The sequence below is a fragment of the Channa argus genome, chromosome 17 (assembly GCF_033026475.1).
Source record: "Channa argus isolate prfri chromosome 17, Channa argus male v1.0, whole genome shotgun sequence".
NCBI classification, from domain to species: Eukaryota; Metazoa; Chordata; class Actinopteri; order Anabantiformes; family Channidae; genus Channa; species Channa argus.
Genome location: NC_090213.1, coordinates 16185312 through 16211240, shown reverse-complemented (window position 1 = coordinate 16211240; position 25929 = coordinate 16185312). Strand labels below are relative to the sequence as shown.

Sequence of the window (25929 nt, the reverse complement as noted above, 5' to 3'; positions counted from 1 at the left end):
ACAACTTAAAAGGTCCTAACAAACACGTTGAGCTTTTTTGACTGATAAGTAACTGACGTTCAGTCATGATCCCGAGTTGTGCATTGCCCAGTCATTCTTTGGCGTCTGGGATGGGATAATACCTTGTTTTCAGAAAATATCGTGATTGAAGAAACTACATAAACGTCCACCAAAGTTGTGTGCTTTTAGCCTATTGTAATCTGGGTGTAAACCAAACTTTGTTTCTTATCAAAAGAACCTCCGTGGCCCAAAGCAACCCCTCCACACAGCTGTGAGCAATGAGCATCCCACCCAAAACTGCTTCAGCACCAAGTCTGAGTGCGTGCGTAAAAGACAAGTTTACCGAAACCGGTTGGCTGGGCGGCGCACACATCCTCTCGAACCGGTGGATGAACTTCAGCTGGATAATGGATTATCCCGTCACACAGATAGCAAACAAAACGCCGTGCATACTATGAGCTCCAGATGTCAATGTACTGGAAGAAAACCCACCCACCCACGATGGAGTGACTCAGTTTAAAGTAGCTGAATAAGGGAGCGCCGGTGCGGACGGAGAAATTCTGCGTGGGGGATTTGCGTTGTTTCTGATACTTAAAGCTCTTCCAACTGCGGGTTTTATGGGGAAGAGAAGCGCTGGGCTCGAACCGCCGACCGGACTGACAGTTGCTGCGCAAGGCGCTGGTGCCAGATATGGATAGCGCGCTGGATACATTTCTACGCTGGTGCGCATCTTCATAAAGTGCGACAAGTCGAGACTGACGGGGCTTAAAACGTCATTTGTCCCGCATCAAAGTTGTTGACAAACCGAGGACGAGCAGGACGCAGCCCCTTCTTCTGAAGCAACAAGTAAATTGAGAGAGAATCATTTGAGAAAAACGTCCAAAGAAATATTAGATACTTTCATCAGGAGGCTTTGAAGTAGAGAAGATGCGTGAAGAGGTCGCGGGGAGATTTCAGATGCTGCTCGTGCTTTGCTCAGTGCTTCTCGTTAGTGTGGGGACGGGGTTTCCTGCAAGACACAAGAATGTTGCTCACAAGGTAAGTTTTTTATTTTTATTTTTTATTATTATTATTTTTTTCGGACATTTTATCGTCTTAGCTTTTTAGTGACTTGGGAAGTTAAGAAGCAAGTTTCAAAAAGCAGCGGCCTCCTAAAAATCCCACCTGCCTCTGACAAAACGCAGTTGTAGCAAACGGCTAAAGGCTCGTTGAGTCTTTGTCAGTGCGCTGTCTACTCTAAATAATACAGTACAATTTGAAACCTATTCATTTAACTTTGACAGTTTGTCCAAACATGACACAACCGCCTGTAGGCTGCTGTCAGGTCAAAGAAGGTTTTGCTGTAGCTTTTATTCATCATCTATCCAAAAAACACTGGCATAATTCTTAAGACTGCAGACAACACACGCTGAAATAGGAAAGAAGGAATATTAATATAATAAGCTGGGCTAGAAGTAATTTAGAACACAATCTACTTCAAATCCCCTCAGTCAGTTTATTTTCAACAATTATGTTACCAGTTATCAGATAATTCAGTGTAAATTGGAGGATTCCAAAATCTGAACATCTGATTTGAGTTTCTTTATTAGTACACGATGCCCGCTTTTGTTCCTCTTTCCCCATGTATAGTAAGGTTTGCCATCACTGGATGTACGCCCTGCTATAATAAATCCAACCTCTCTCTACACACACACACACACACACACACACATACACAATGTTTGTGTTACACACTGACATATTTGGATATCAAAGTCTGTTTGTGTGTGTTTGTGTCAGGGTTCAGTTTTTGCCTTTGAACTCACTCCTTCTTGTGTGGCCTCCCATAGATGCCCTATTGGGTCTCTCTCTCTCTCTCTTTCTCTGTCTCTCTCTCTCTCTCTCTGTCTCTCTCATCATCTGTCTGATTGATGTCGAGCAAAAAGAGACAGAGGAAAAGGAGGGAGGAAAGAGGAGAAGGAAGTGATTAGCGAGGAGAAGGTCAAAAACAATCTGACTGTGGCTTGTGTGTTTGTTAATTTCATCCACCATAAGGCTGCAGTTTGCTCTGTGCCTTTGCCCGTGACCACCTGGATGCATGTCTGTAAGTGGTGCATGGAAAGGGGAGATTAGTAGAGGAAGAGAGCTGAAGGTGGGGAGGCTTAGTAAAGCGGGTGTTCGGTAACAAGATGCTTATGTAACCAGAATAAAGCAAGCTCATTGCAGCTCACACTGCAGCTGGGGGTCAAGTGTCATTCATCTGATTGTTTACATTGGCTCTTTTTTGTGTTAATGTGGAATTTCCTGTTTTTAGTTTTACCCCCATCTCTCATCAAGGGAGAACAAGAGGAGTAGGGGTTTGTGTTGAAACAGTCTCTTTTTCAAATATTGGGACCTGTTTGTCCTGTTGGCCAAGTCTGTTTCGTCCCCCCAACCCCCTCACCTCCCATCCTAAACTCCACAACCTCAACCCGATTCCAGCATTTCCATTTGCAAAAGATGGTGATCAAAGAGCGTCCATAGTTTATTGTTCTTCTGTAATGGTTTGGAAACAGCCAAGTGCAGAGGCCTTTGATATCTGTAGGCACATAAATCAGGACTGCCACACCGCCTGACCTTTCCAGGCAGGCCCACTGGATCCCATCCCTTCCCCTCAGCTCACCACTGCGGCCCCCATCCAGTCTCTCCACCTACTGAGAATGTATGTCACCCTCAGCAGTAGGAATGGCAGTAGCCCGACATGGATCCACTTGAAAGCAGGACGCAGTGCGGATTTGTCAGTCAGTGTTTGAGAAGAGAGTAGTGTCTCCCCCCCCCCCACTGCATCCATGTAGTCTCCCTGCTAAACTCCCTGCATGCCATCTATCGGCCTTTGATCAGAAGACTACTGAGAGGAGGAGAGCAGGATCAGAGAGAACGAGGGGGAGGAAGAAAGGAGGAGGAGAGTGATATACAGGGCGAACAAATACAGGATCCAGATGTGTAACAAGGCGAGATGAGGAGGGTGTGAAAGTATGTGGCCTGACTCGTGACTTTGGACTTAGTCGTTTTGTGTGTCCGTCTCCATGAGTCAGTAGGTGTTAGGGCAATCAGAATGTGTGAATGTTAGGTGTGTGTTCGCTGTTAGTCAAAAGGCTGATGCACTTATGAGACTAACAGGGCACTAAAAAGGCAAAATGGATGCTGCAGGATCTGTGCATTAAAATCCAATACAGACAGAAGGCATCAGGTGCAAGAAGCATGAGGTCTTTATTGCTGCAATAATTTCATTTCATCATAAAATGTTCTGCTGGAGACTTCAAACACAATACATTAGTTTGAGGCTAAGGCAGTGAAAAACTGGCTTTGGTAGATTTGCACCAAAAGAAACCGATTAAAAAACTATAGAATACAGACAGAGATGACTTTTTAAGTTGGCCACTGATCAATAAAAGAAAACAAAATATTATACATTAAAAATGATTTTGATATGAACACTATAATGACATAAATTGTTTTAATAAATTCGCAATGAATTCTCATTTATATTGCAGCACAATTTAAAGAATGTGCGTGTTAAACATTCCTCCAAGCTTGAGTGTTTTCAGCAGCCTCGGTATAATTAGGCTGTTTTAATGATGAAGTGGCAAATAGTCCTTTTGTAGTATGTGTAATATTTACAGTATTTCAAAGGATTGATAATGTTACAGAGAGAAAGGCTAAATATTTGTTAAAGGTTGTCTACAGAAATCTGGGGAGGGGGCCAGCTTTTCTTCATCCATCATTTATCATCCTTGACAGGGTTTTCCTCCAAACAGGCATTATGTGTTCACATGCTTGGAGTTGACTGACCACGACTTTATGGGACAATCACAGGCAGTCAGTGAAAAAATACGCCCTTTTTTCGAGGCCAGAACTGTAAATCATCAGCCTACTGGTCATTAATTCAGACATTTCTTCCCCACATTTGCCCTCCAACTGCCACTGGTTTGTTCAGAGCAAACCACAAAGCGGCTGAGCTCCGGTCTCCAGTCCAATTACATTGGACGTTGTATTAATCAAATTTTGGCCAGTTTAGCATATGATATAAACGTGACCAAATGGCAGATAAGAGTTCGCGAGAGGGTTTGGATTTTACTTTTGACCAGTGTCAGACACGAAATAGATGCATGTCCTGTTAAACATGAAACAGATCTGCATACCGGAGAATGAGACCAACCAAATACTCAGATTTTCAGATGCAGTACATATATCTATTTTTTCCCAACTGTTATAATGTCAACATTAAGCACCACGAATCCTAGAGATCAAGGTTTCCTCCTGCTGGTCTTCCTGCTTAGTAACAGTAAAACCTGGAAGGTCGAATTTAATGTTGGCGACGGCATGGCAGGTTCAGACACAGTCGCACCAGGGGTCCCACGCCTCCCAGGCCCGCTCATTAAAGCTAAAAGAGGATCTCTCTGGCACAGGCCTCTCTTTGTCTAGTGCCTGGATGCCACGAAAAAAAAAAAGAGAATAAAATGAACGAAAGCTGGTTGGTCTCTTGGATGGATCTTTGGACGCCTTTGGGGCTTTTTGAAATTGCAGGCCAAGCTGTAAAGTGGTAGATGGCGTCAAGGTTTCATTCAGAGCACTAATTGTTTTTATACTCATCACGAGTGAGCCACTATAAATGATAAGTCTCCCAGGCTCTTATTGTCTGATTTTGTACTTTTGCTCAGGCTAATGGCCACTCGATTCACAGTGGTGGGGTTCAATACATCCCTGACCCTTTGGAGCAGCAGAACCAGGTGCAAAGCCTGCTGCCTGAATCACACGGCCACCAAAGGAGGCGCTCACACACCCAGCACCGCTCCATCGGCGTTCTTCCACAGCCAGCGCCCGAGGAGGAGACCCAACCTTTTGTCCTGGATCTCAAGAACTTCCCAGACCTGGCAAATGCTGACATCAATGCACAGAATCCGAACATACAGGTGAGAGGGGGAAAGATCACATGTTGCATTTGTGGGACACTCAGTATGTAACTTCGTTAAACGGCTTTGTTCTTCATTTTTAGGTCAGTAAAAAAATCCTGTATATTTCATTCTCTATGAGACAGCAAAACCAACCCCTTAACATTATTTAGTGTTCACTAACCAGACGGTAACTACTAGGCAGTAAATTGTGAGTTAAATTAAAACCCTTCATACAAGGAGAACCCGTAGTTTGGTCCTTTATTGTGTAAAATGAGGTACTTCCTTTATGTGCGACAGAAAACAAATCTCTCGGAATGAGCTACTTCTTTTTTGCTACTATTTAATTAAAAGGTAATAAAAGCAAGAGGAATCTGTAATCATAAATGTCCATTAAGTTCTCATCATTTCCTTCTAACTGACCGAAAATCTCCCAAAAAGTTGTTCTGTTTAACTTATCTCAGGGCAGTTATCCACTCCAACTCTGGTCAGTGTAATCAGGATGTGGTTAGAGGGACATAATGATGCCGACCCTTGTCTACATCAAGTACAGAGACGGATGAAGTTTCTGATGAGTTTTCATGTAGCGTATAGACCAGATGTGCCATTCTTAAGTCGAAACACTCTACTTCGAGACTAAAACAAATAAAATGCATTTCTAATCATCATACTTCTTTCCTTACTGTGAAATTAATTTTACAAAAGTTAAACAGAGATAGATTTCCCTTGTAGTAGTCCTGTCGCCTGGTCTTCGCATCAGCTGAAGTGGGGCCTTGGAAGTACTGTAGCATCTAAGATGAGTCATATTGAGGTAATGAGAGGTAGTTATCCAGAATAAGTGCTCACATTCTCTCCGTGAGAGGATCGTTTGGTTGGCTGAATGTTCATGCTCATGTCTGGCTGGCTGACTTAGATCCGAGGAGCGTGTTTGCTCACTAAAATACTCCTCTGCACATTTGGGATAGTTGATTTCTTGAGAAGAGCCTGCAGGTCGAGCGCTAAAGCCGCACGAAAGCGTCAGTGGTGCTTGATTTTGTCGTCGACGTGTCAAAGCAAAGAGTTAAGAGTTAAGGCAGCAACATGTCACAGTTCAGTTCACAGTTTGGAGGATTCGGGTGCTTGTTAGTTCACATTCACTTCAGACTCATTAACTCTTTCTTTCTATGTAGGTTACCATCGAGGTGGTGGATGATCCTCAGATGGAGGTAGAGATGGACTTGGCCAAGGAAAAAGACTGGTTGTCGTCTTCCTCCTCCTCCCCCTCTTCCACAGTAGACTGGCTTGGAGGCAAGAAGCTTTTCTGGCCTCTTTTCTGGAGTTACACTGACGCCGATTCCAGTGAGGACAACAACAGTCGGTCAGGCATAGAGGAAACAGGCGAGGAGGAGGAGGAGGAAGATTACTCCCTGGATTACGGCAGCGAGGAGCCCTTACCCAGCGGAGTGGGTGGAGATTGGGATACTCAGTGGAATGAAGGCTGGGATCCAATACAGGGCTACTCTGGTTAGTTCTACTATGAGTGTCTGCTCTGGACGCCAAAATAAACAAAGATGATATAGAGATGATTTCATCAAAATAGATCATTTTTAAATCTGCTGACTTAATGCAAGTGTGGAAATAAAATCCCAATAATTTAGCATATTTTATCAAAAAAGTGTAATGTCTGAAAGGAGAAACGGAGAGTGAAAGTGAGAGAGGACAATAGAGAGAGACAGCACAACAGAGTGGTTTAGGAAGCCTGCATAATAAGTGCCTTCACAGTCAGAGAAAACTAAATGATGCCAGCGTGTGAGGTAGCATGAGCACTCGACCATCAGGACATCGTGGGTCATGGGCGCTTTGAAGTCGACACTGGCCGTGCTGGTTGCAGAGGCCTGCCTTTTGAAGATGGGTCCGATGCGCTCGCTAATGGCAGCGTGAGTCCGGCACTGTTCCCTGGGACAAAACAGCCCTTCTGCTTGTGGACAATTAGAGGGCAGATTGGGAACAAAGAATGACAGGGACTATTCGGCCCACCCTTTCATCCTGTCCCGAGACCCCACGGGCACCCCCCCCCCGCCCCAGACCCTGGCGGCCTTTACTGCCCTCAGCCTTTTGAGTCAGTTCAAGAATTTCGGGGGGCTTTCAGGGCTCAGCATAAATTTTACAGCTCTTAATTTTGCCTAACTCTGGTGGGAAAAAAATGTTGCCTCTCCGCTTGCACAGACCACTTATTCAGTGGTAAAAATAGTTATTAATGAGACAGAAAGAGGTAGGTGCAAGCAACAAAATGAACGGGAAAGATGGAAGCACAATGGAAACAGTCCGAAAAGCAATAGGCTGAGTCTTAATGCTCTGTAAAGATATTACCCACACGATACAAATCTGTGGATGATTCAGCCAGTTTGTTTCTAAGACTAACAGTAGTGTAATCTTTATATTGTGTTAGCAGGTTTCTAAAAACCTTGAAAAGTTTTCCTGTATCTGCCTGCCAATATATAGACTCTATGTATTTAAGTGGTGTGCATGTAGACAATCCAGCAAGGGGCAACAATGCCTATTAAGTGGTCACATCTAAAGACTCAGTCAACATAAATCAGGGATGTCTGCCTTTTAGCTTCTTCTGTAATTAAGACTCTCCTGAGACCTCATTCCCATATGGCCACATGGCAAGTTGGCAGTGCCCACAAAGTAAAATTGGGTGCTCGCTACACCCAAGCTGGTATTTCTGCACCCACCTCGCCTTTAATCAAGAATGACTTGTTTTCAGTGTTATTAACGCCACAAGGAAACGTGGTGCGGAGGCGGACAGCCACAGCATAGCTTCTCTCTCTCTAATTTTACTGAAGCCGTCTTAAAAAGAGTACGGGTTTGCATGGGAAAGGTTAGACGAGGAGAAAAGTTGTCCATTTATGTGGAAGAAACTTTGAAAACTTACTCTAGATTAGATATTTGAAGAACATGTTGAGTGCACTTCAATGCGTTTGATTTGCCGGGCTTTTATGTTGCGTTTATGATCCTAATCAAACCTTTTAAGCTGTTTCCCATTAGTTCGGGGCAGCACATCCAGTAGAAAACATGATGCAGGGCTCCTGTAACATTATGTATTCCTCTCATGGTCTCTCTGAAAGTTTTTGCCATGTGTGAAGGAATATAAACAGAATCTGATGAATTGTCTTACAACATGTTATGGATCACAAAAGTGTGCCACTGACTATCTTTGTTTTCTTTCCTACAGAGAAAGAGACAGATGAGTGGTCTCCCTGGTCTCCCTGTTCAGTGACATGTGGACACGGTGAGAGGAAAAGAACCAAGTCCTGTGGCTACTCCTGCACTCTGACAGAAGCCTCTAAGTGTGACCTGGAGCCTTGTCCTGGTGAGATTCAGCTTTTATCCTAGCAAAAAGAAAAACAGCACCCAAGGCCAAAGTATAGAGACATGTTGTGTTTTGTGGATTCTGCTGCCGAGGCTGGTTTTACATCTACAGCGCACGTTCCACTCTATTGTCTTTGTAGGTGAGCTCAACACTGTGGCAGAGCCTTTCCCTTTCCAGATGGAAAATGGCACAGAGCCATTTGGGACAGGTGAGTGTATATTGCTCCTTGACACTTTAAAGGATTGTGTCATATATCATATATCATATCATATCATATGTAGCCTCTTCTACATTTGTAGAGGAAACAGAAATGCATTGATGCCAGACAGCCGTTCATGCCATCAGCACCCGACATTATGTGTTATTGCTGTGCTCTCTCTCTCCTTCCAGATGTGGACAGCTGTGAAAAGTGGCTAAACTGTAAGAGTGAGTTCCTCCAGAGGTACCTCCACCAGGTGCTGTCTGAGTTGCCCAGCTGTCCGTGCTCCTACCCTTCTGAAGTTGCATACACTGTGGTCAGCGTCTATGATGACAGACACGGCCGGCAGTTCCGCTGGCGTGATGCCAGCGGTCCCAAGGAGCGACTAGATATCTACAAACCTTCAGCGCGTAGCTGTATACGCTCAGCACTTTCTGGTGATTCTTCTACGCTTGCAGCGCAGCACTGTTGTTATGACGATCGTGGGCGGCTGATCACGCGGGGGAAAGGCGCAGGCACGCCTAACCTCATCAGCACTGAGTTCTCACCCGAGCTGCACTTCAAAGTGGATGTGCTGCCTTGGATTTTGTGCAAGGGAGACTGGAGTCGCTTCCATGCAGTGCGACCACCCAACAATGGGCTGAGCTGCCCAGAAAACCCCCACGAAGATGTGTTCATGAATGAACTGGAAGAGGCCAGGGAGTACTGAGGTACCATGGCCACAACCACCACTTCACTCAGAGAGTCAGAGGGCCCAATCCTAATTTGAGAGGAGACTGCCTAACATACAACTCATGTAATATCAGATCTAAAGCATGCACCAGTCATTAAACATGACTAACCACTCAGCCGAAATGCACATTTGTGATTGGGAGATTTGTGGAGTTTAGGAATGGTGGGTAAAGTGTGACGGTCTCAAGTTAGGATTTGGCACAGTGTCCTGATATCAGGTTTAAGTTAACTGAACTAACTTACATAAAAGGAAAAAAAACCTCTGGTGTTCTCCGACCGCTTCCCGACCTGTCTAACATCTAACATGATCTCTTTATATATTCAGTCCACTCTCTCTGAGTGCATGTGTGCATGGTTTCTAAGCTACTGGCTTTATTGATGGTGTCCTGGAGCTCTTACGATTGATAATAGCAAAATATGGTCACAAATCCTGATCATTCTTGTATGTTTTACATAGGAAATGTGTGAATACGGGCTGTGGATATATTGATGAACAAACCACCTACATGGACAGAATCAAACAGACGAATATCCCAATTATGCTGCTACAGTTCAGGTTTTACAAAGATGTTATAAGGCACTAAACAACCGAACACCATTGGACCCCAAAACATGCCACATGCATTCACAGTAATGAACATTTTGGTCTTTAGGGACATAAAGAAGAATCTGGGGTCTAAACCAGAGAGGTAAGCTAAAATAATTTTATACATTCAGCTGTCAATATGAAGCATGCTAGGAAGAATTATGAGAACAGCTTTTAGCCAGTAATGCTACAGGAACAGCACATTTGATTTCAAATGTTTTGTCACACAGATTAAGTTCATTTCCTCACATATTTACAGCCAGGGAACTATGCTGTATGATCTGGGTGCCAAAGAGTTAAAAATCAGACTGTTGGTGCCTGTGTAAATCCAGCCTCCGAAGTCTCTACGGTGCAAATGTAGGAAAAGTTCTACAGTGAGTAGATTGTGCTCATAGACGTGTGTCTGCAATGTTCTCAGGGGGACTAAATGACCATGATAAACAAATTTATTCATTTACCTCGACAGTGGAGCACTATTGGACCTTATGCAAAGTGTAGTGGGATGGAGACTAGTAAAAAAAGGTATTTGTGTGTAAGTCAGATTGGAACTGATGAACACATAATGTTTCTGTGCAGTTCCAAAAAGCAGTTGGGACCCTTATACCTGAATAATATCAGGTCTTTGGGTCTGTGTGCAGAACTTGGTTGAATAGCGAGGGCATTGCTACTTAAATAAACATTCCTCAGAGGTCCCAGAGTTAGTGCCTCTTTCCTAATTGACAGAACATAGTGGCTGTGAGGAAATATTTGTCTTTTATCATCACATATAGTGCAGGCTGATGTGTGCAGGCTTATGACCAAAATCAGAATAGTTGTAGCATTGTAACAATGTTGAAAGTCCACGATGCTAAAGAAAAAACCTCGAGGAGATGCCCTTTCTATCCAGTCGAATTCTAGGTTTTTTTGCTCCAAACCTTTTTTTTTCAGGAATTCTGCTTCCAATGTATATGCAGACCTGCATTAACATGTTGGAATCACCAATTTTAAAGAAAGGCACTTTATTTAATATATATATACACACACACACATATATGTATATATATGTGTGTGTACATAAAAATATATATAAAAGATATATCAAAATGTAGTCATGCTCACCATTTGTTGATGATAGTGTTATTATGAAGAGAAACTCAGCAGAGATGCTGCATTGTTTGACATATATCAAATGTTCTGTTGAGAAAAGCATGATCTTTTGTGTTTTCTGAAACTAGTATTACGTATATGGTGTTGTACAGTATTTATTTGTCTATTCTTTTTTTTTTTTAAGTTTGCTGAAGCTTTGAAATGATTCTATGCTCAACATGGTGCACTATATTTGGACTGAAAAATGAAGGCACCCGTTGTCAAAAGGGAAACCATTTGCCTCAAATCACTTCATACAAGCAACATCCAGTGTCTGTCTTATTCCACATTGTACTGCAGTGCTCTATGAATATGTTGTTGCAACTATGCTAAAGAAATAAATATAAAGACCTTGCATTCATCACCGGATTTGTTAATGTGTAGCTGCTTTTCCCACACTCCATACTGAGCCAAGCATAGCATAGTTCTGTAGCTAAATTTCCTAAAACAACTCCGTAGTTATGCTCTTTACTGACTGATGTCCCCCTTCACCGCCCCCTTTCCTCTGTAACAAGAGGGGTATAGTACAGCAAGCATTAAATGCAAACATGTCACTTCCTTCTGTGCAGCAACAGGCAAAATGTTCAAACAGCCAATGGGAAGTAGGGAGCCTACTGTGGTAACCAACCAGTAATCTTCCATATGTCCCCAATGTCTAAAACTGGCCTTATAGGAGGACATTAACAGAAAGAGACATTTTGGGACCAGCAATACTCCTACTTTTGGACTGAGTCAGGCATCAGTTTGCATGCTGTCTAGATGTTACATGGCTGATAAAAGCTGCAGCAAAGAAGCCAATAAATGCATTTTATAAAATGTTAAACTGTTCCTTTATATGGACAGACAAACCCTCATATTACTCTAGATTCAAATGCCCATTTAAGTCTTGAGTTCTGTGCTGATGGAAGCTATAATGTTAAAACTGTTTAATAATCCATAAATACCATTTGTGGTTTTGTGTGTTCGTGTCTGCCTTGATGAGAAGTAATGGGCATGTGACTCTAACTATTTATCTATATTGCCTTCTCCAAATTCAACACATTCTGGTCCCAGCAATGACAGGGTTCAATTAGGTATCACTGATGTGTTCCTTCGCTTGCACGTCAGCAGCGTGTGCGGTCGAGGTGACATCAAACGTTACCTCAGTTTACTGTTTTATAGTCTGTGTGTTCCCAGTGTAACACTGGTTTTCTTTTTAAGTAGACTTCACATCTACAAGTCAAAAGTCATACTAACATTTTCTGTCCGGCCTCTAAACAATCAGCCGCAGCCTTTTTTTGGCCATGTGTGGCTCAGGATTCACAAATAATGTGTCGTGGGCATTCTCTTGGTGAATCACAAGAGTGGCACGTTTTGTTTTTTGAATTTTATTTCTATTTTAATGAATAGGATTTTCAGTTGTGGTTTACAAAGGCTTACATCCAATCAAGAGCAATAGAGATGGCAATTCCTTTAAATTCAGGCTTCAGAAATAGTCAAGCTGATTTTTTTAAAGTGCAGTTTTTAAACAGGCAAACCACAATGCCTTAGCTAACAGCTACCATCACTGCCAGTAATCTTCACTGTGGTTTCGAAATTGTGTCGTCTGAAGCTATACTCTTTCCAAAGGATTAAATATCTCAGATTATAAGTTCAAAGGTCGGGGTAATGAAAATCTATAGGTTCAGTCCAAATTCCCCAGATCCTTAAATTCCTGCAGCTCATAATGTCCATCCTGCATTGACCCTCAACAGAGAAAAAAAGTTTACAATGGAGCAGGTCAAAAGTGGGACACAATGAGCTGAGTATGTACTAATGTTACAGACGCACTTGTAGTTCCATCCACCGTGTTCAGCGTGATAAAAAACTTGGTAGGTCTACTATGGTTCTCTAGTGATTCCTATGCTGACTACAGATGAGTATTGTATGGAGGGAAGCCAAACACATGTTGACCACATTGCTGCCACAGAATAACAGATAAATAACCGCAGATGTGTGGACAGAGGAGAAAGCGGAGAGAGGCAGAACAGAGGAGAGACGGAAGGGGAACATAAAAGAGAGGGGGGTGGGGGGGTGGGGGTTAAATCTTTGTAGCTAAAAGATGTTATCTGAAATATTGAATGAAGCAAGAAGTCCCGGGCGGATGCATTTCAAAAAGCTGGGTGAACACACTTTACAGCTTATGGAGTGCAGGCGCATCGTGTCACTGGGGGAGTACAAAGTGGTTATACAGAAGGTCAACTTGACTAGAGTTTTTGTGTTCCAATTTAGCATGAGTGATTCCACTTAAAACACGGGTAAAAGAATGGATTGCCATCTAAGCTTTTAAATGCGCACTTACATTTCAGTCAGCGACTTCTGTGTGTGTGTGTGCGATGTGTTTCATTGGTGGCCCAGGCCTGGTGCCAGTGCTTGGTGGTTACAGATCTGTTTACTTTTGTAGACTGGCAGGAACATGAGATTTCCTCTGGGTGTACTGTGGCTGGACGACCTGCAAACAACACAGCCCCTTCAAGTCCCTTTCTGCTCCCGTTGCAGCCTCCCCCCCCCACTCGAATAAAACCCCACTCACCAGCCTGTGGACCACTTGTGAAGAGGGTAACCCCACACAAACAAACAGTCACACAAGAGTTCAGAGAAGTCATGTAAAGCAGCCATCCTGGAAACACACACTGCATTGACTCTAACAAACACATTCTTGTCACATGATTTAACTGCTATACTTATGTGACTTATAAGAAGACCAATGGATGTTAGGATCACATGGATTGTCTGGCGTTTCTCTTATCCCATTACTTGAGCCGCTTGACACAAAAGAAGGCCTTGTTTGGTTATGGAGCATTATTAAGACTAAAAAACATGTGCATCAGCTGAAATAAGTGGTTAATTTTTGGGGGGAAAGGGTGAAACATCATCAAATCCTCAGAGTCAATGCACCTTGTAAATATAAAGAGATTTTCTTAAAACAGGTGATGGGTTACCTGCTGGGGACACAAGAGGAAATCTATGGAGCAATGTTCCTGAAAACATTCCTGAAAATGTACAAAAATGCACTTTGTCGCATTTATTTGCAGGGACTGTAACATTTAAAAAACTTCAGTATTATTTTTAAGATGTCACTTGTCAACAAGGACTTTCCTGTTTTATAACCTCGATGCTCCTCAGTCTTCAAAGTTGAGTACAAGCAAATTGTTTTATTAAGCAAGAACAATATTCAGCAAGACAGTCCAAACACTGGACATCAATATCCTCAGCAAAGTCTGAATAACTGACATTCTTTGGATGAACCAGATTCTAGAAACCTTTGTTTGTTTGCTCATGTCCACTGGGAGTCTTAATTTTCTCCTCCCCCCCCATCATTTGATAATGTAATCAAAAGAGGAGCCAACACAATACCTCTGAACATGAGATGGCCTGCAGATCCAGTAGTACTGAAGCGGCAGCCAGCCAGCCATAACAACATCAAACAGCCCCTAGCCTCCAGCGTTTACACAGAGCCAAGACCCTGGACCAAATATATCATTGCTTGTTCTTTTTAAGATAAGAATGCAGACACGCATGAAGGGTAATGCAAACAACATGTACAGGTATGAAGTGGCCTTAACAGTAGAAGTGTTGTAGAAATCGAGTTGGAAGAAAATGGGATTGTTGTTTAGATACATTTTCTAGGATGTTTTTGACAAAAATCTGAGATCCTGTCTTGCAGTAAGGACAAAAGGTAAAAACTGTGGAAGCCTGCAATTCACAGACGTTGTGACATTAGCAGCGTCATAGTCTGTTTTATTTTCCTAGTGTGTGTTGTAGTTCTCAGACAAAGCAGAGATGACAGAGCTCCTCCTGCTGTTCACCACGAATTACTACACAGGCCTTAATGTGAACTACGCTGCCTGAACCGGCTGAAACACTGAAACTGGAAAACTTGGTTTGCAAATGTAATCAACTTCATATTCAGGGGGAAATTTTCAAGAGCAGGTTGCCAGGTTTCCTCATATTGTTCATCATTTGTTCCATTTGAGGGTAAGCTCACAAATATGCCATCCTATCCTTCTCCTCTGGAACCACTTGCAACCAACTATTAGCCTTTATAATCAATTAATAAGTGAATCAAGTTTTTAAATAATATGTTACAAAATAGAAATAGCACATTTTCCTACAGCATATTTTAAATATATTTAAATATCATTTTTGGGGGGATTTAGGCAGAATGATTGTGCGAAATAAATCTTTAGCTTTTGAAAACGCACAAACATACACATACAGCCCACACATAAGCTTTGATCAAATGTCCCTTAGCAAGTGTTCTGCTTTGCGGATGGTTTTAGTAGCATTTTAGTTAGCGTGGAAGAACTCTGGTTGGATATTTGTCAGATTTTCTTGGCAGTCTTGGTGGAGTTCAGTGCACCGACATGACTTTTAATCATGGTCTGTAGTTTTAATAGGGATAAGGTCAGGACTTTGGTAAGGCCATTCCACAAACTTTGCTTTATTGATCCTACAAGTAGCTTTGATGTGCACCGGGTCCCCTGACAGTAAAACAGTCTCAGAGCACGACGCTACCACCTGAGGTTACTCCTAAGGTTCAATGTTTCTTTACTCCCTTAAACACACCTCTGGTCATCTGACCATACAACTTTATTCCACACAATGTTTTTCTTTGTCTATGTGAACAGTTACAAACCCCAGTCAAGCCTTAAGGTGTTGATATGGAGCAGGAGCTTCTCTCTATGTAGACAGTGAGACTGGTGTTCCAGTAGTAACCAGTTAATCAAAGACCTTTGCCCTAATGGTTCCTGGGTTGGTCTGGACCATTCAAGACAATGTTTGGGTCTTCTTCCAGATCTCATGAAGAAAACAATTTAACTTCACCGTCAGTGTCTTTTAAGTGTCCTGAAAAACCCAGAAGCAAGTGAGCATGGGTTTACATTTTCTTTAAGTTTCAGGTTAGTTTAAGTTTATCAAGTTTATCCCACACACAGTGAAAATTGCTATTACTAGCTTACCATGTAAGACTGTAAGAATACTTGTATAGTGTGTGTAAAACACCACTTACTAAGCTGAGATGGTACTCTGAGTAGGAAGTCTAAAATAGGTGAGTTGAAGCTACAAAATGACATTATGATTTTTACTGCATGACCATAAACAAATACTCACATTCAGACCGAAATTCAGACAGTATGGGCTGCTGCATTTGAGACTCAATGAGGAGATGCATTGGAAGCTTCCAATTTACCAACACAGCTAATTTTAATCAGTTGGTTACTTGTGTGCTTACTTTTTTGCAGCCATTTAGCCTGTTACAGCATTGCTAAATGTGGCTAATGATCAGCCAGGATATTTACACAAGCAAACATAAGTGCTCCCTGGATTCACAATGTCCACATGCATCACTTAGCCCGTCACGACTCTGTGCATTTCTCCATCCAACCTGTTTCAGATTCAGCGTTGACTCAAACAGCTCCCTGTTATTTCAGTGCTCCTGGAGATGAGTGTAATTGCATAAACCAAGAGAGGGTTTCCTGCTTCACCAGCCGTGGTGAAGCACGCAGGCACTGATGTGTGAAGTGTATCTATCTACGTAGTTCTCTGCTCTGGGTGGCAGTACGGGATCCTATTTTAGGTCATGGAGGAATTCCCCTGTCTCCCTCTGCTCAAACTAATTGCCGAGGTGGGGAGGGGTACCATTATGTTCAAAGTTTTTAAATGGTGAACCCACTAATGTGTTTTGTTTATTATTCGATAAGATCTACAAGATGCGCTGGGTGCATCCCAAGTCGGCCTACATCAGCTTCATTAAGCAGAAATAATAGCGTCCTGGCATAAACCTGACTAGAGTGGAAGTTCCTGCTAAACTGGTCTCTTTTTTTAGCTGCTTTTCAACACAGAGCTGACATGGTGGCCTATATTTGATACATCGAAGGAGCAGATTTTACTTTAAAAATCTTAACTAAACCGCATTCCATACATCTTTTTTATGACGTGTCATCTCAGCAATCAGGTTTGGAGTTAGAAGTGTTTCTAACGACGAGTCTGTGCTTAGTTAAAGGCAGATTGCTCATTCCTGATTCCTCACTGGCAATAGCTTCAGTTTGTATTACTTTCTTTAGGTAAAAATAACTGCACTTGGTTTTATGATATTTCTACAAAGCAGGGTTTTCCAGGAATGTCGAACACTTAAAAATATTTATCCTACAACCATTGAAATAAGAAATTACATGCATAGAATGTAATGGATAGTACTGCATTTCATTGCTGTGTACTTGTACATGTTAATGAAAATAAAGTTCAATACAATCTAATACTGTAAAGTTTGGACAATACACTTCATACCTTTACACTACTGTATTTTCATGTCATTTAACTTAAAGAACCAATGTAGTTTGCAGTGAATTATTTAATTATTTAATGTAAGCTAACGCTGACACGTACATTAATGCTAAATAAAAAAAAAATTACGAAAGAAATTCCTATTCGCCAACTTTGGAAATACTTTTAGCTCGACAAGAGAAAATGTAACCCAATCAGGCCCCAGCGAGGATCGAACTCGCGACCCCTGGTTTACAAGACCAGTGCTCTAACCACTGAGCTATGGAGCCTGTATTGCACATTAACCACGTCAATAAATATTTAAAATGACACATGTCCTCGCGATGGTGAGACTCACTAACCTACCCTTCAGATTGCACTAGTTTAGTGGATGGAATTTGACCTACCAAGATAACAGCCAGTAGATAACAGCCAGTAGATAACAGCCAGTAGATAAGTCCCAGCCAAATGGCTGTTATGGAACGTAGATAACACCCAAATTTGGCTGTTATCTATGTAGAACGTTATCTGCGTTCTCTCATTGGCAATAAAGTTAATAGGGCATAGTATCAAAAGGTGAGGCTTACTTCTCCCCCTCAGAGTTCACTAGTTTGGTCGGTAGAACTTGACCTACCAAGATAACAGCCAGCAGATTTTGGCTGTTATCTATCGTTCTCAGGCAGTTGTTATGGCTCAGTTATGCCTAAAAACGGTAGATAACAGCAATTTTGGCTGTTATCTACGTTCTCTCATTGGCATTGCGGAACTAAATTTAGTTGGGCGTAGTACCAGAGGGTGAGGCTTACACATCCCCCTCACAAGTGCACTAGTTTAGTCGGTGGAACTTGACCTAACAAAATGTCTGTTTTCTACGTTCTCTTGAGCTGGGCTGCACAAGCGTTCGCGTTATTGTGCCTTCTGATTTTCATTGCATTCCTTGGTTACTGCTTGTATATTAAATACATTCACATGAAATATGACCACATACCCGGACCACCGAGAGGCAGGTAAGTTAACTTCACCTTGCGTGCGTTGTCCAGCTAAAATGCTAACGCTAGCCTTAACTTCCTGACGCTGGTCGTCTTATGCCTTCGTTTGCACTGACTTTAGCTAAAACACTGAATTGTTTTCGATCCTCAGTTTTGTCTTTGGACACGCACTGACGATTCAACGGATCATGAAAAACGATGAAGTTCTACACCAACAACTTCTGGAGTGGTAATTAACATTTACACCAATTATAAACAATTGACTACAAGAGTTAAGTACAGCCAATACACGCACTAATAAACTGTAGCATAGCACAGAATGTAAGCGACAGCTCCTGCACTAGTAAGTTTAAAGTAAAATTATTATTGTTAGATTCGGTGGCGTTAAGTTTTCCTGTTTGTTCATGCAGTTTGTTGTTGTCTGTGCTGTGATGACGAATTATTGCCATACACTGTCAATCATTGGCGCGTTCATTGATGTGTAACTACAGATGTCAAAGTTAAACTTCCAATTCAACTGTCATTTCCAGGGCTGAGAAATATGGGCCTGTTTTTAGGGTGAATACGCTGCATTACGTGTTACTCTGTGTGAACTGCCCAGAGACAACCAAGGTAACACAATACGTTACAAACGCGTATAACAATCAGTCCCGTAAGCATTGCACAATGAACTGGGTCAAAATACTCGGTAATAAACGGTGCCAGCTACTGACCTTTTTGTTAAATCCATTAGAATATTTAAAATCTTGACAACATTTACATGGTAACCTCTTGTAATGGTTCTGTTTTCAGGAAATACTGATGTCATCAAAGTACACCAAAGATGAATTTTCCTGCAAGAGACTCTGTAATCTGTTTGGTCAGAGGTAATTTATCAGGTCATTGGAATAGCTCTGATAGCACTTTATGCAGATCAATTTTTGCCATGTTGTCATGGCCTGCAACAATTACTTTGTGATATTAAGCATCTTACACTGTAATGTTAATGTAAGTAATCTAATCTGGTATGTTTGTGATGTTTTGTTATGTAGAACATTGTAAAACCTTAATTTGAAATTTTGAAAACGTTGTTTTCCATGTGTTCAAGGTTCCTAGGTAATGGCCTGATTACAGCACGGGACCACGAGCTGTGGTACAAACAGCGCCGGATCATGGACCCTGCGTTTAGCAGCGTGTGAGTTGTTCACTTGCCAGGTTATTCAACTTGCCTGTTTCTTTTGCATAAAGTTGTTTTCAGTTGTGCACTGGATGTGTGATTCCACTGTCTAAATTTTATTTTCCAGGTACTTGAGAAGTTTAATGGGCACCTTCAATGAGCGGGCAGAGAAACTGATGAGTAAACTGTCACATGTGGCTGATGACAAAACAGAGGCCACCATGCTTCACCTCTTCAACTGTGTTACCCTTGATGTTATTGCTAAGGTAACATGTCATATCCCTAACATTAAAAGTTCTGATTAAGTTGCAACTATTGTGGTGTATATGTGTATGTGTGTTTGTTTTCTTGGAAACACTCAGGTCGCATTTGGTGTGGAGTTAGACTTGCTTCAGAATACTACACTTTTCCCAAAAGCCATCGAGACATGTCTTAAAGGAATGATTTACCAAGTCAGAGATATCTTTTTTGAGGTATGACTGCAAAGGTGTGTTTGGAGTTTATATGGTATATTCTTTTTAAACTTAAAAAAATAAAAATAAAACCATGTTTGCAGTATAATCCAAGGAACAGACCATTCATTAATGAAGTGAGGGAAGCGTGCCATCTGCTGCGCACAACTGGAGCTCAGTGGATCCATGAAAGAAAAACTGCCATGCAAAATGACGACGATGTCCCGAAGGACATCCTCACACAGATCATCAAATCTGCTGGCAAAGGTTATGATCTCAGATTATATTCGATTGAATAAAAAGACTGTTCATATAGTTTTGTGTTGTAGGTTGTGGCAGTTGCTGTTTCTGTCGCAGAGAAGACATCATATTTGAAAGTACAGAGTGTTAAGAATAATTTTAAAAAAAGTAAAAAACATGGGTGCAGCCATATTTCATTTAGAAACAGTCAGACAAAGAGATATACCTGTGTACATCTTTCAAAATTGGACTGAGCCTAAATTGATGCCCGTGTTTAAAAATAATATTAAAAGATCAGCCAGATATGTATTTAAAGTGTAAATTAATATGTTTTTTCATTCTAGAGGATAACATGACTAAGGAAGATGAAGAGTTTATGTTGGACAATTTTGTAACGTTCTTCATTGCTGGTAAGACTCTTTCATGTGTGCTTTCATGTATTCGGTGTGAAACACCTTTGTTACCAGATTTCCTCTGCAAAAAGCAAATAGAACTGCCTATAGTGTTTAAAAGGACATTTTACACAATAAAATGTGTGCATCAGATTTTGTGTGAATTAAATGGTGTTCTGCTGTATTTTTTAGCTTAAGTTTTTCTCAATAATTGTGCTTTAAATGTGTTTTCTTTTTAATGTGTATGGTCATAAATGCCCTTATTATACATATTTTGTTGACCAAAGTGTCTGTGTATAATTATTATCATTTGCACCGCTGTTTCGGTCCTAAATTTTATTATGTTTTTAGGTGGCTTCATTTCTTTTCTTAGAGATAAAGATTGTATTTATTTTAAACGATAATTCTGGGCATGTTGTAAATGATGGAATTGTCCAAAATCACCATACAGGCACTAAAACCAATGCAAAATATTCTCTCTCTACTTAGGTTGGATCTCTTGTCAGCTAGCAGCCTAGATTATCTTAGGGCATCTGTGCCATAAACCTTCATTATTTGCCAAAACCAATTAAAAACACATCAACCAGACACACTGCTCCAGTGGGTGACATGCTTCTTTATTCCAAAATGTATGGTTGTCATATTTTTAGCAAGCATACTGTAAGCTCCTAATAGGTACTTTCTTTGTACTCAACTGTATTTGTGCAAGATCTGCGGAGGGGTTGTGGTTATTCTCATTAATTAAGACAATGTCGAGTATGTGTTTTGGAAATTAAGAAACGTGTCACCCAGTCGAGCAGGCTGGCTGATGTGTTTTTAATCGCTTTTCAACAACAGTGAAGGGCTATGCCACAGATGAACAAGCTAATCCAAGCTGCTGGCTGACAAGATCAAATGTGAGTAGAGAAGATTCGATGTTAGTTTTAGGATCTATATAGTGATTGTAAACAATATCATTAATTTGGACAATGAATGAAATTAGACTTTAATATTCTAATTTTCGCCCTTTGTAACATTTTAGGACAAGAAACAACTGCTAATCAACTGGCTTTTTGCGTCATGGCACTTGCAAGTCATCCTGACATACTGGAGAAGTAAGAACTAATAATGAAGTAAAACGACAGCTGCATAAAATAGCCATTTGCTGGTGATGGTTTCTAAATTATGTTTTATTTCTCAGAGTGAAGAAAGAAGTGGATGATGTCATTGGGATGAAACAGGAAATAAGCTATGATGACCTGGGGCAACTGATCTATCTCTCCCAGGTACATGTCATGAAGTTATTTAAAAACATGGATCAGCTTTTTAGTAATATGGCTCACCTACATATACATACTGTTCATTTATTCATCACTACCAGTTACCTTTTTCAGATTTTTACAAGGAATGTTGTCATCCACAGATAACATAGTGAACCAGAATTATTAACTAACTATTCTTTAAAATATGCTCCCATTATTTAAGCAGTTGACCAAAGATGTGAAGTTCACACTATAACCTCACCTTCCAGGTGTTAAAGGAGACTCTAAGGCTTTACCCTACAGCTCCAGGTACAATTCGTCATGTACCTGAAGACAGGGTCATTGATGGTGTCCACATACCTGGAGGACTCGACTATTTTGTGAGTCATTCACATTTGAATGTGTTTGTACTGTGTGTATGTCTGTGTGTGGAAATAGATAGATATATAGATATAAAATAACAATGACATTTAAACACGCACACAAAAAACAATTTTTATTTAACTTGCTGTCAAATGCTTGAACTGCTCAGTTCAATTCTTACGTAAGTGGGAGACTGGAGAGATTCTTCAAGGACCCGTTGACATTTGATCCAGACAGATTTCACCCAGATGCTCCCAAGTAAGTAACATACAAAGGTTTATAACTAATAACTTGTTTTATTTTCAACATGCCACCTTTGAGCTTTGCCACAGACACCTGAAGAAGGCAGTCTATTCAACTGAAGTTGTCCTCTCTCTTTCACCAGGCCTTACTACTGTTACTACCCCTTTGCCCTCGGTCCACGCTCATGTCTAGGACAGAACTTTGCTCAGGTGGGTGACAATTAAAACACTCATAAATAATGAAAAAGTGGGTGACAATTAAAACACTCATAAATAATGAAAACATCCACCCACAACATATAGTGACATACTATGTCAATGATTGATGGTGTGTTTTCAGATGGAGGCTAAAGTGGTGATGGCCAAGTTGCTCCAGAGGTTTGACTTCACCCTTGTCCCAGGACAGAGCCTTGACATCCGGGACACTGGCACACTCAGGCCAAAGAGTGGAGTGTTGTGCTCTCTCAGGCACAGGGATAATAACAATTAGAATGCCGTACTCTACTATAACAACAAACTCTAATAGTGTGATTAAACTGGGCTGCTAGGTCACTCAGACAAACTAACCAAAAGCTTCTTTTGCCGCTAAGTGGATTTATTACATATTTGATTAATTGTTTTATCCTTTGTGTCATTAAAAGCAGGTTTTAATTAAATACACTGTATATTCATGTAAAATGTTGATTATATGATTTTTATTTTTAATACCCAAGAATAATAGCAAGAGAAATTGTTCAGTTTATGGATTTACACTATCATTGCCTCTTTATTCATTTTATTCATGCTGAATGACTCAACGTGAAAGCTTTATGTAACTGCTCTTCAACAACTATGTCACTGAACACAAATAAAATAACACATATTCTATCTTTGGTCAAATAAAAGCAAACCACAAAATACAACTTTAAAGAAATTGTTGAAATTGTTGTTTATCACTCATCATTTTACTGTACAGTATTTCCTTTTTCAGTTGTGCGCTAAACTGTCATTACTGCTTGTGCACACAGGAGGGCGCCGTGATCTAGCGTAGAAATCCCAAAAGCACCTGTTAAACTAGAATTCTCAGTTGTCACTAAGCTAAATTTCAGGTCTTTATTATAGTTTTTATAATAAAATCGGGTTAAGTAGTAAAGTTGGCTCATCCAAATATATTGGATTTCAGATATGATGAACGAAAATGTTTATACGAACTTTCTAAAACTTAAAAGTTAATGAAGGTGAAAAAGAAAATAAAAGTAAGGCAAAAGTAAAGTTTAAGTGTTTTCGTAACTATGGAAAACTTTTATAATAGTTGTAAACACTCCACAGGTCAATGGCTCAAACCACAACAAAGATGTGAACACTAAACCAATTTGATTGGATCGTTAGAGTCACTTTCCACACTTTCATATATTGTACAACTAAAAGTCACATACACTACACTAAATGTTAATGCGCTGAGCCCGGCTGTGATTATTGCCTTTATGAAAACTGATTTTGTGGAGGCTCACTGTTCCTTTAAGGGGGCAGAGCCTTTGCCTCGTGAGGCTTTGCTGCGCTTTGCATCTACCTGCTGCCTCGCTCCTCTCCCACGTCTTGATTGGTCGTCTTGGCCGAAATCCTCTTGAATGATTTTCAAACCCCGATGTTTGGACGAGGAGGAGGGCGAGGTGGTGGGGGTCCGTTGCTAATTCCGAGCTGGCTGTGGGGAAAGGCTTGAAACCTCCGTCCACCAACACACCACCTCGGCTAAGAGCGTTATCCGAGCGTTAAACGCGCTGGTAAAAAAAAAACAAGTTGCCTCGTACAGCTAGCACATTTACCCGGTCGTTCGCTGTTTGTTTCGGGTGTAAAACGGTTAAAGATAAAAATATTAGATTATTGCGTTTCGCGGACCTTCTCATTAAAATGGAGCGATGTCCAGCAGAGACAGCGCACACTGCGATGGGACTCGGCTCCTGGGACCAGGACGTAATTGGAAATCACTGGTAATCGATTAAAGATCGCGCGGAATGTGAGTAACGTTAGCAGCACTTGTTTCCTCAGACTCATAAAGAATTTTGATTGTAAAGATTAGTGAGGGTATTTTGCCGTAGCATCACGTTATTATTATTTTCTCTTTCCTTCCTGGCCTGTTGAGAGGAAGACAGAGCGATACTGTGGTATTTTTTTGGACAATGTATTCATATTTGAACACAATTCCACAACTGAGGCTTGGTTAAATGACTTTGGACAGTTAATTTCGAGCCGCCTTCTAAACGACCTGAGACTCGCGGCCAAAACAATCATGGCTAAAAATCCTTCCGAGGGGCCAAAGGATGACCTGAGCCAGCTGACGGACGAGGAACTGCTGCGCTCCGGCAAAGAGGAGCTCGTCCGGAGATTAAGGAAGGTTGACAGCGAGAAAATGAACTTGATGATCGAGCATGGCAACATGATGAAGGATATTAATCGGCGGCTGCAGGTGCACCTGCACGAAATCCGGAGCCTGAAGGAGATCAACCAGAAGCTGCAGGATGACAACCATGAGCTCCGGGAGCTCTGCTGCTTCCTGGACGACGACCGACAGAAGGGCAAGAAGCTGTCCCGAGAGTGGCAACGCTTTGGCCGCTACACTGCCAGTGCCGTGTGGAAGGAGGTGGGCACCTACATGGTAAAGCTTAAGGAACTGGAGGCCAACCAGGAGAGCGTGTTGAGGGAGAACTCCGAGCTGAAGGAAATCATCCTCATGCTGGATGAGGAGAGGAACGGAGCAGGGTCCAGGAGCTCCATAGACAGCCAGTCCAGTCTGACCAACCTGAACGGGGGCACCGGCACGGTTAGGGATGTTGGGGATGGAAGCAGCACGTCCAGCACAGGTAGTGCTGGTAGCCCCGATCACCACAATCACAACCACACACACAAGCCCACTTCAGAGAATAGCAAGCTGGTCCCCACCATGAGGAGGTCCATGGATGACCTGTCAGCACCACACCATCACAGGAGCATCCCCAATGGACTTAACGGTGAGTACACACATAACCCCCTAATGGGAGCACTCACATGGTTGGGACAGTCTGAATGCAAACAGGCCCCAAAAGATGCACACTTCACAGCTCAGCCAATTAGACCAGGGCTGGGGTGGGGGCATGTTTTTCCCTCTTAATCTGAATTCCTATGAATATGTACTATATTCTTGATGTCATACCTCATACCACCTCATACATTATACACTGTATAAGACAGTGTTGACTAGTTATCCTGTGTGATTACACTGATAACATATGCTAATCATAATTGCTATAAGGGATTAACTTGGGGGGGTCCTTAACTTAATAACACAGTCTTGATTGGGGTGATTATGACATACACACAACCTCCCTAAGTGCCCTTTTCAGTCACCTGACACCCCATCATTTCAGTCTGTACTCATTTAGGTCACTGCTCTCAATCCTGAAGGAAGAGGACATGAGTTGGCGTTTAGATAGGGCTAAAGCAAATGGGTATTTTTTTTTTAATTATAGGTAATTTGGTGATAATTGTTGTCTCTTGGTGCTGGAAGAGCACTCGTGTGTGCTCATGGCCTGTTTGAAATGCGTGGCATGAGACCAAAAATCAATGTCCCTGTTTAAAGACCTAAATACATGGTTGAAAGCTCCAAGCTGGGATGAAAATGCCATGATGGAAATGGAGGACACTAAGCCCTG

The 25929-nt window shown here is 41.6% G+C and overlaps 3 protein-coding genes and 1 non-coding gene across 6 annotated transcripts in view; 3 read left to right on the top strand and 1 right to left on the bottom strand.

Annotated features, from left to right (window-relative positions):
- Positions 1 to 72: 72 nt before the first annotated feature.
- Positions 73 to 11268, top strand: ism2b (isthmin 2b). Its single transcript, XM_067482316.1, has 6 exons — positions 73 to 1038; positions 4680 to 4931; positions 6080 to 6413; positions 8128 to 8265; positions 8405 to 8473; positions 8656 to 11268. Exons 1-6 carry the CDS (start codon positions 928 to 930, stop codon positions 9171 to 9173), a joined length of 1422 nt encoding a protein of 473 aa, XP_067338417.1. The 5' UTR covers positions 73 to 927; the 3' UTR covers positions 9174 to 11268.
- Positions 11269 to 17406: 6138 nt separating this feature from the next.
- trnat-ugu (transfer RNA threonine (anticodon UGU)) lies at positions 17407 to 17479 on the bottom strand. The gene has a single exon. It is a non-coding gene; the product is annotated as a tRNA-Thr (tRNA).
- A 303-nt stretch (positions 17480 to 17782) lies between these two features.
- LOC137102621 (cholesterol 24-hydroxylase-like) lies at positions 17783 to 23177 on the top strand. The gene is made up of 15 exons (XM_067482311.1): positions 17783 to 18196; positions 18330 to 18407; positions 18709 to 18790; positions 18971 to 19044; positions 19266 to 19352; positions 19462 to 19600; positions 19697 to 19807; positions 19891 to 20053; positions 20371 to 20436; positions 21440 to 21512; positions 21599 to 21683; positions 21929 to 22039; positions 22192 to 22280; positions 22408 to 22474; positions 22605 to 23177. The coding sequence occupies exons 1-15, from the start codon at positions 18048 to 18050 to the stop codon at positions 22752 to 22754; spliced, it is 1524 nt and encodes a 507-aa protein (XP_067338412.1). The 5' UTR covers positions 17783 to 18047; the 3' UTR covers positions 22755 to 23177.
- A 588-nt stretch (positions 23178 to 23765) lies between these two features.
- ccdc85cb (coiled-coil domain containing 85C, b) overlaps positions 23766 to 25929 on the top strand; it is a 40215-nt gene continuing 38051 nt past the window's right edge. For 2 of the 3 annotated variants that reach the window (XM_067482314.1, XM_067482312.1), the window contains exon 1: positions 23766 to 25248. In XM_067482314.1, the coding sequence (XP_067338415.1) occupies positions 24531 to 25248 (718 nt within the window). In that variant the 5' untranslated portion in view covers positions 23766 to 24530. The remainder of the gene's footprint in view (positions 25249 to 25929) is intronic. The other variant, XM_067482313.1, reaches the window with a different exon arrangement.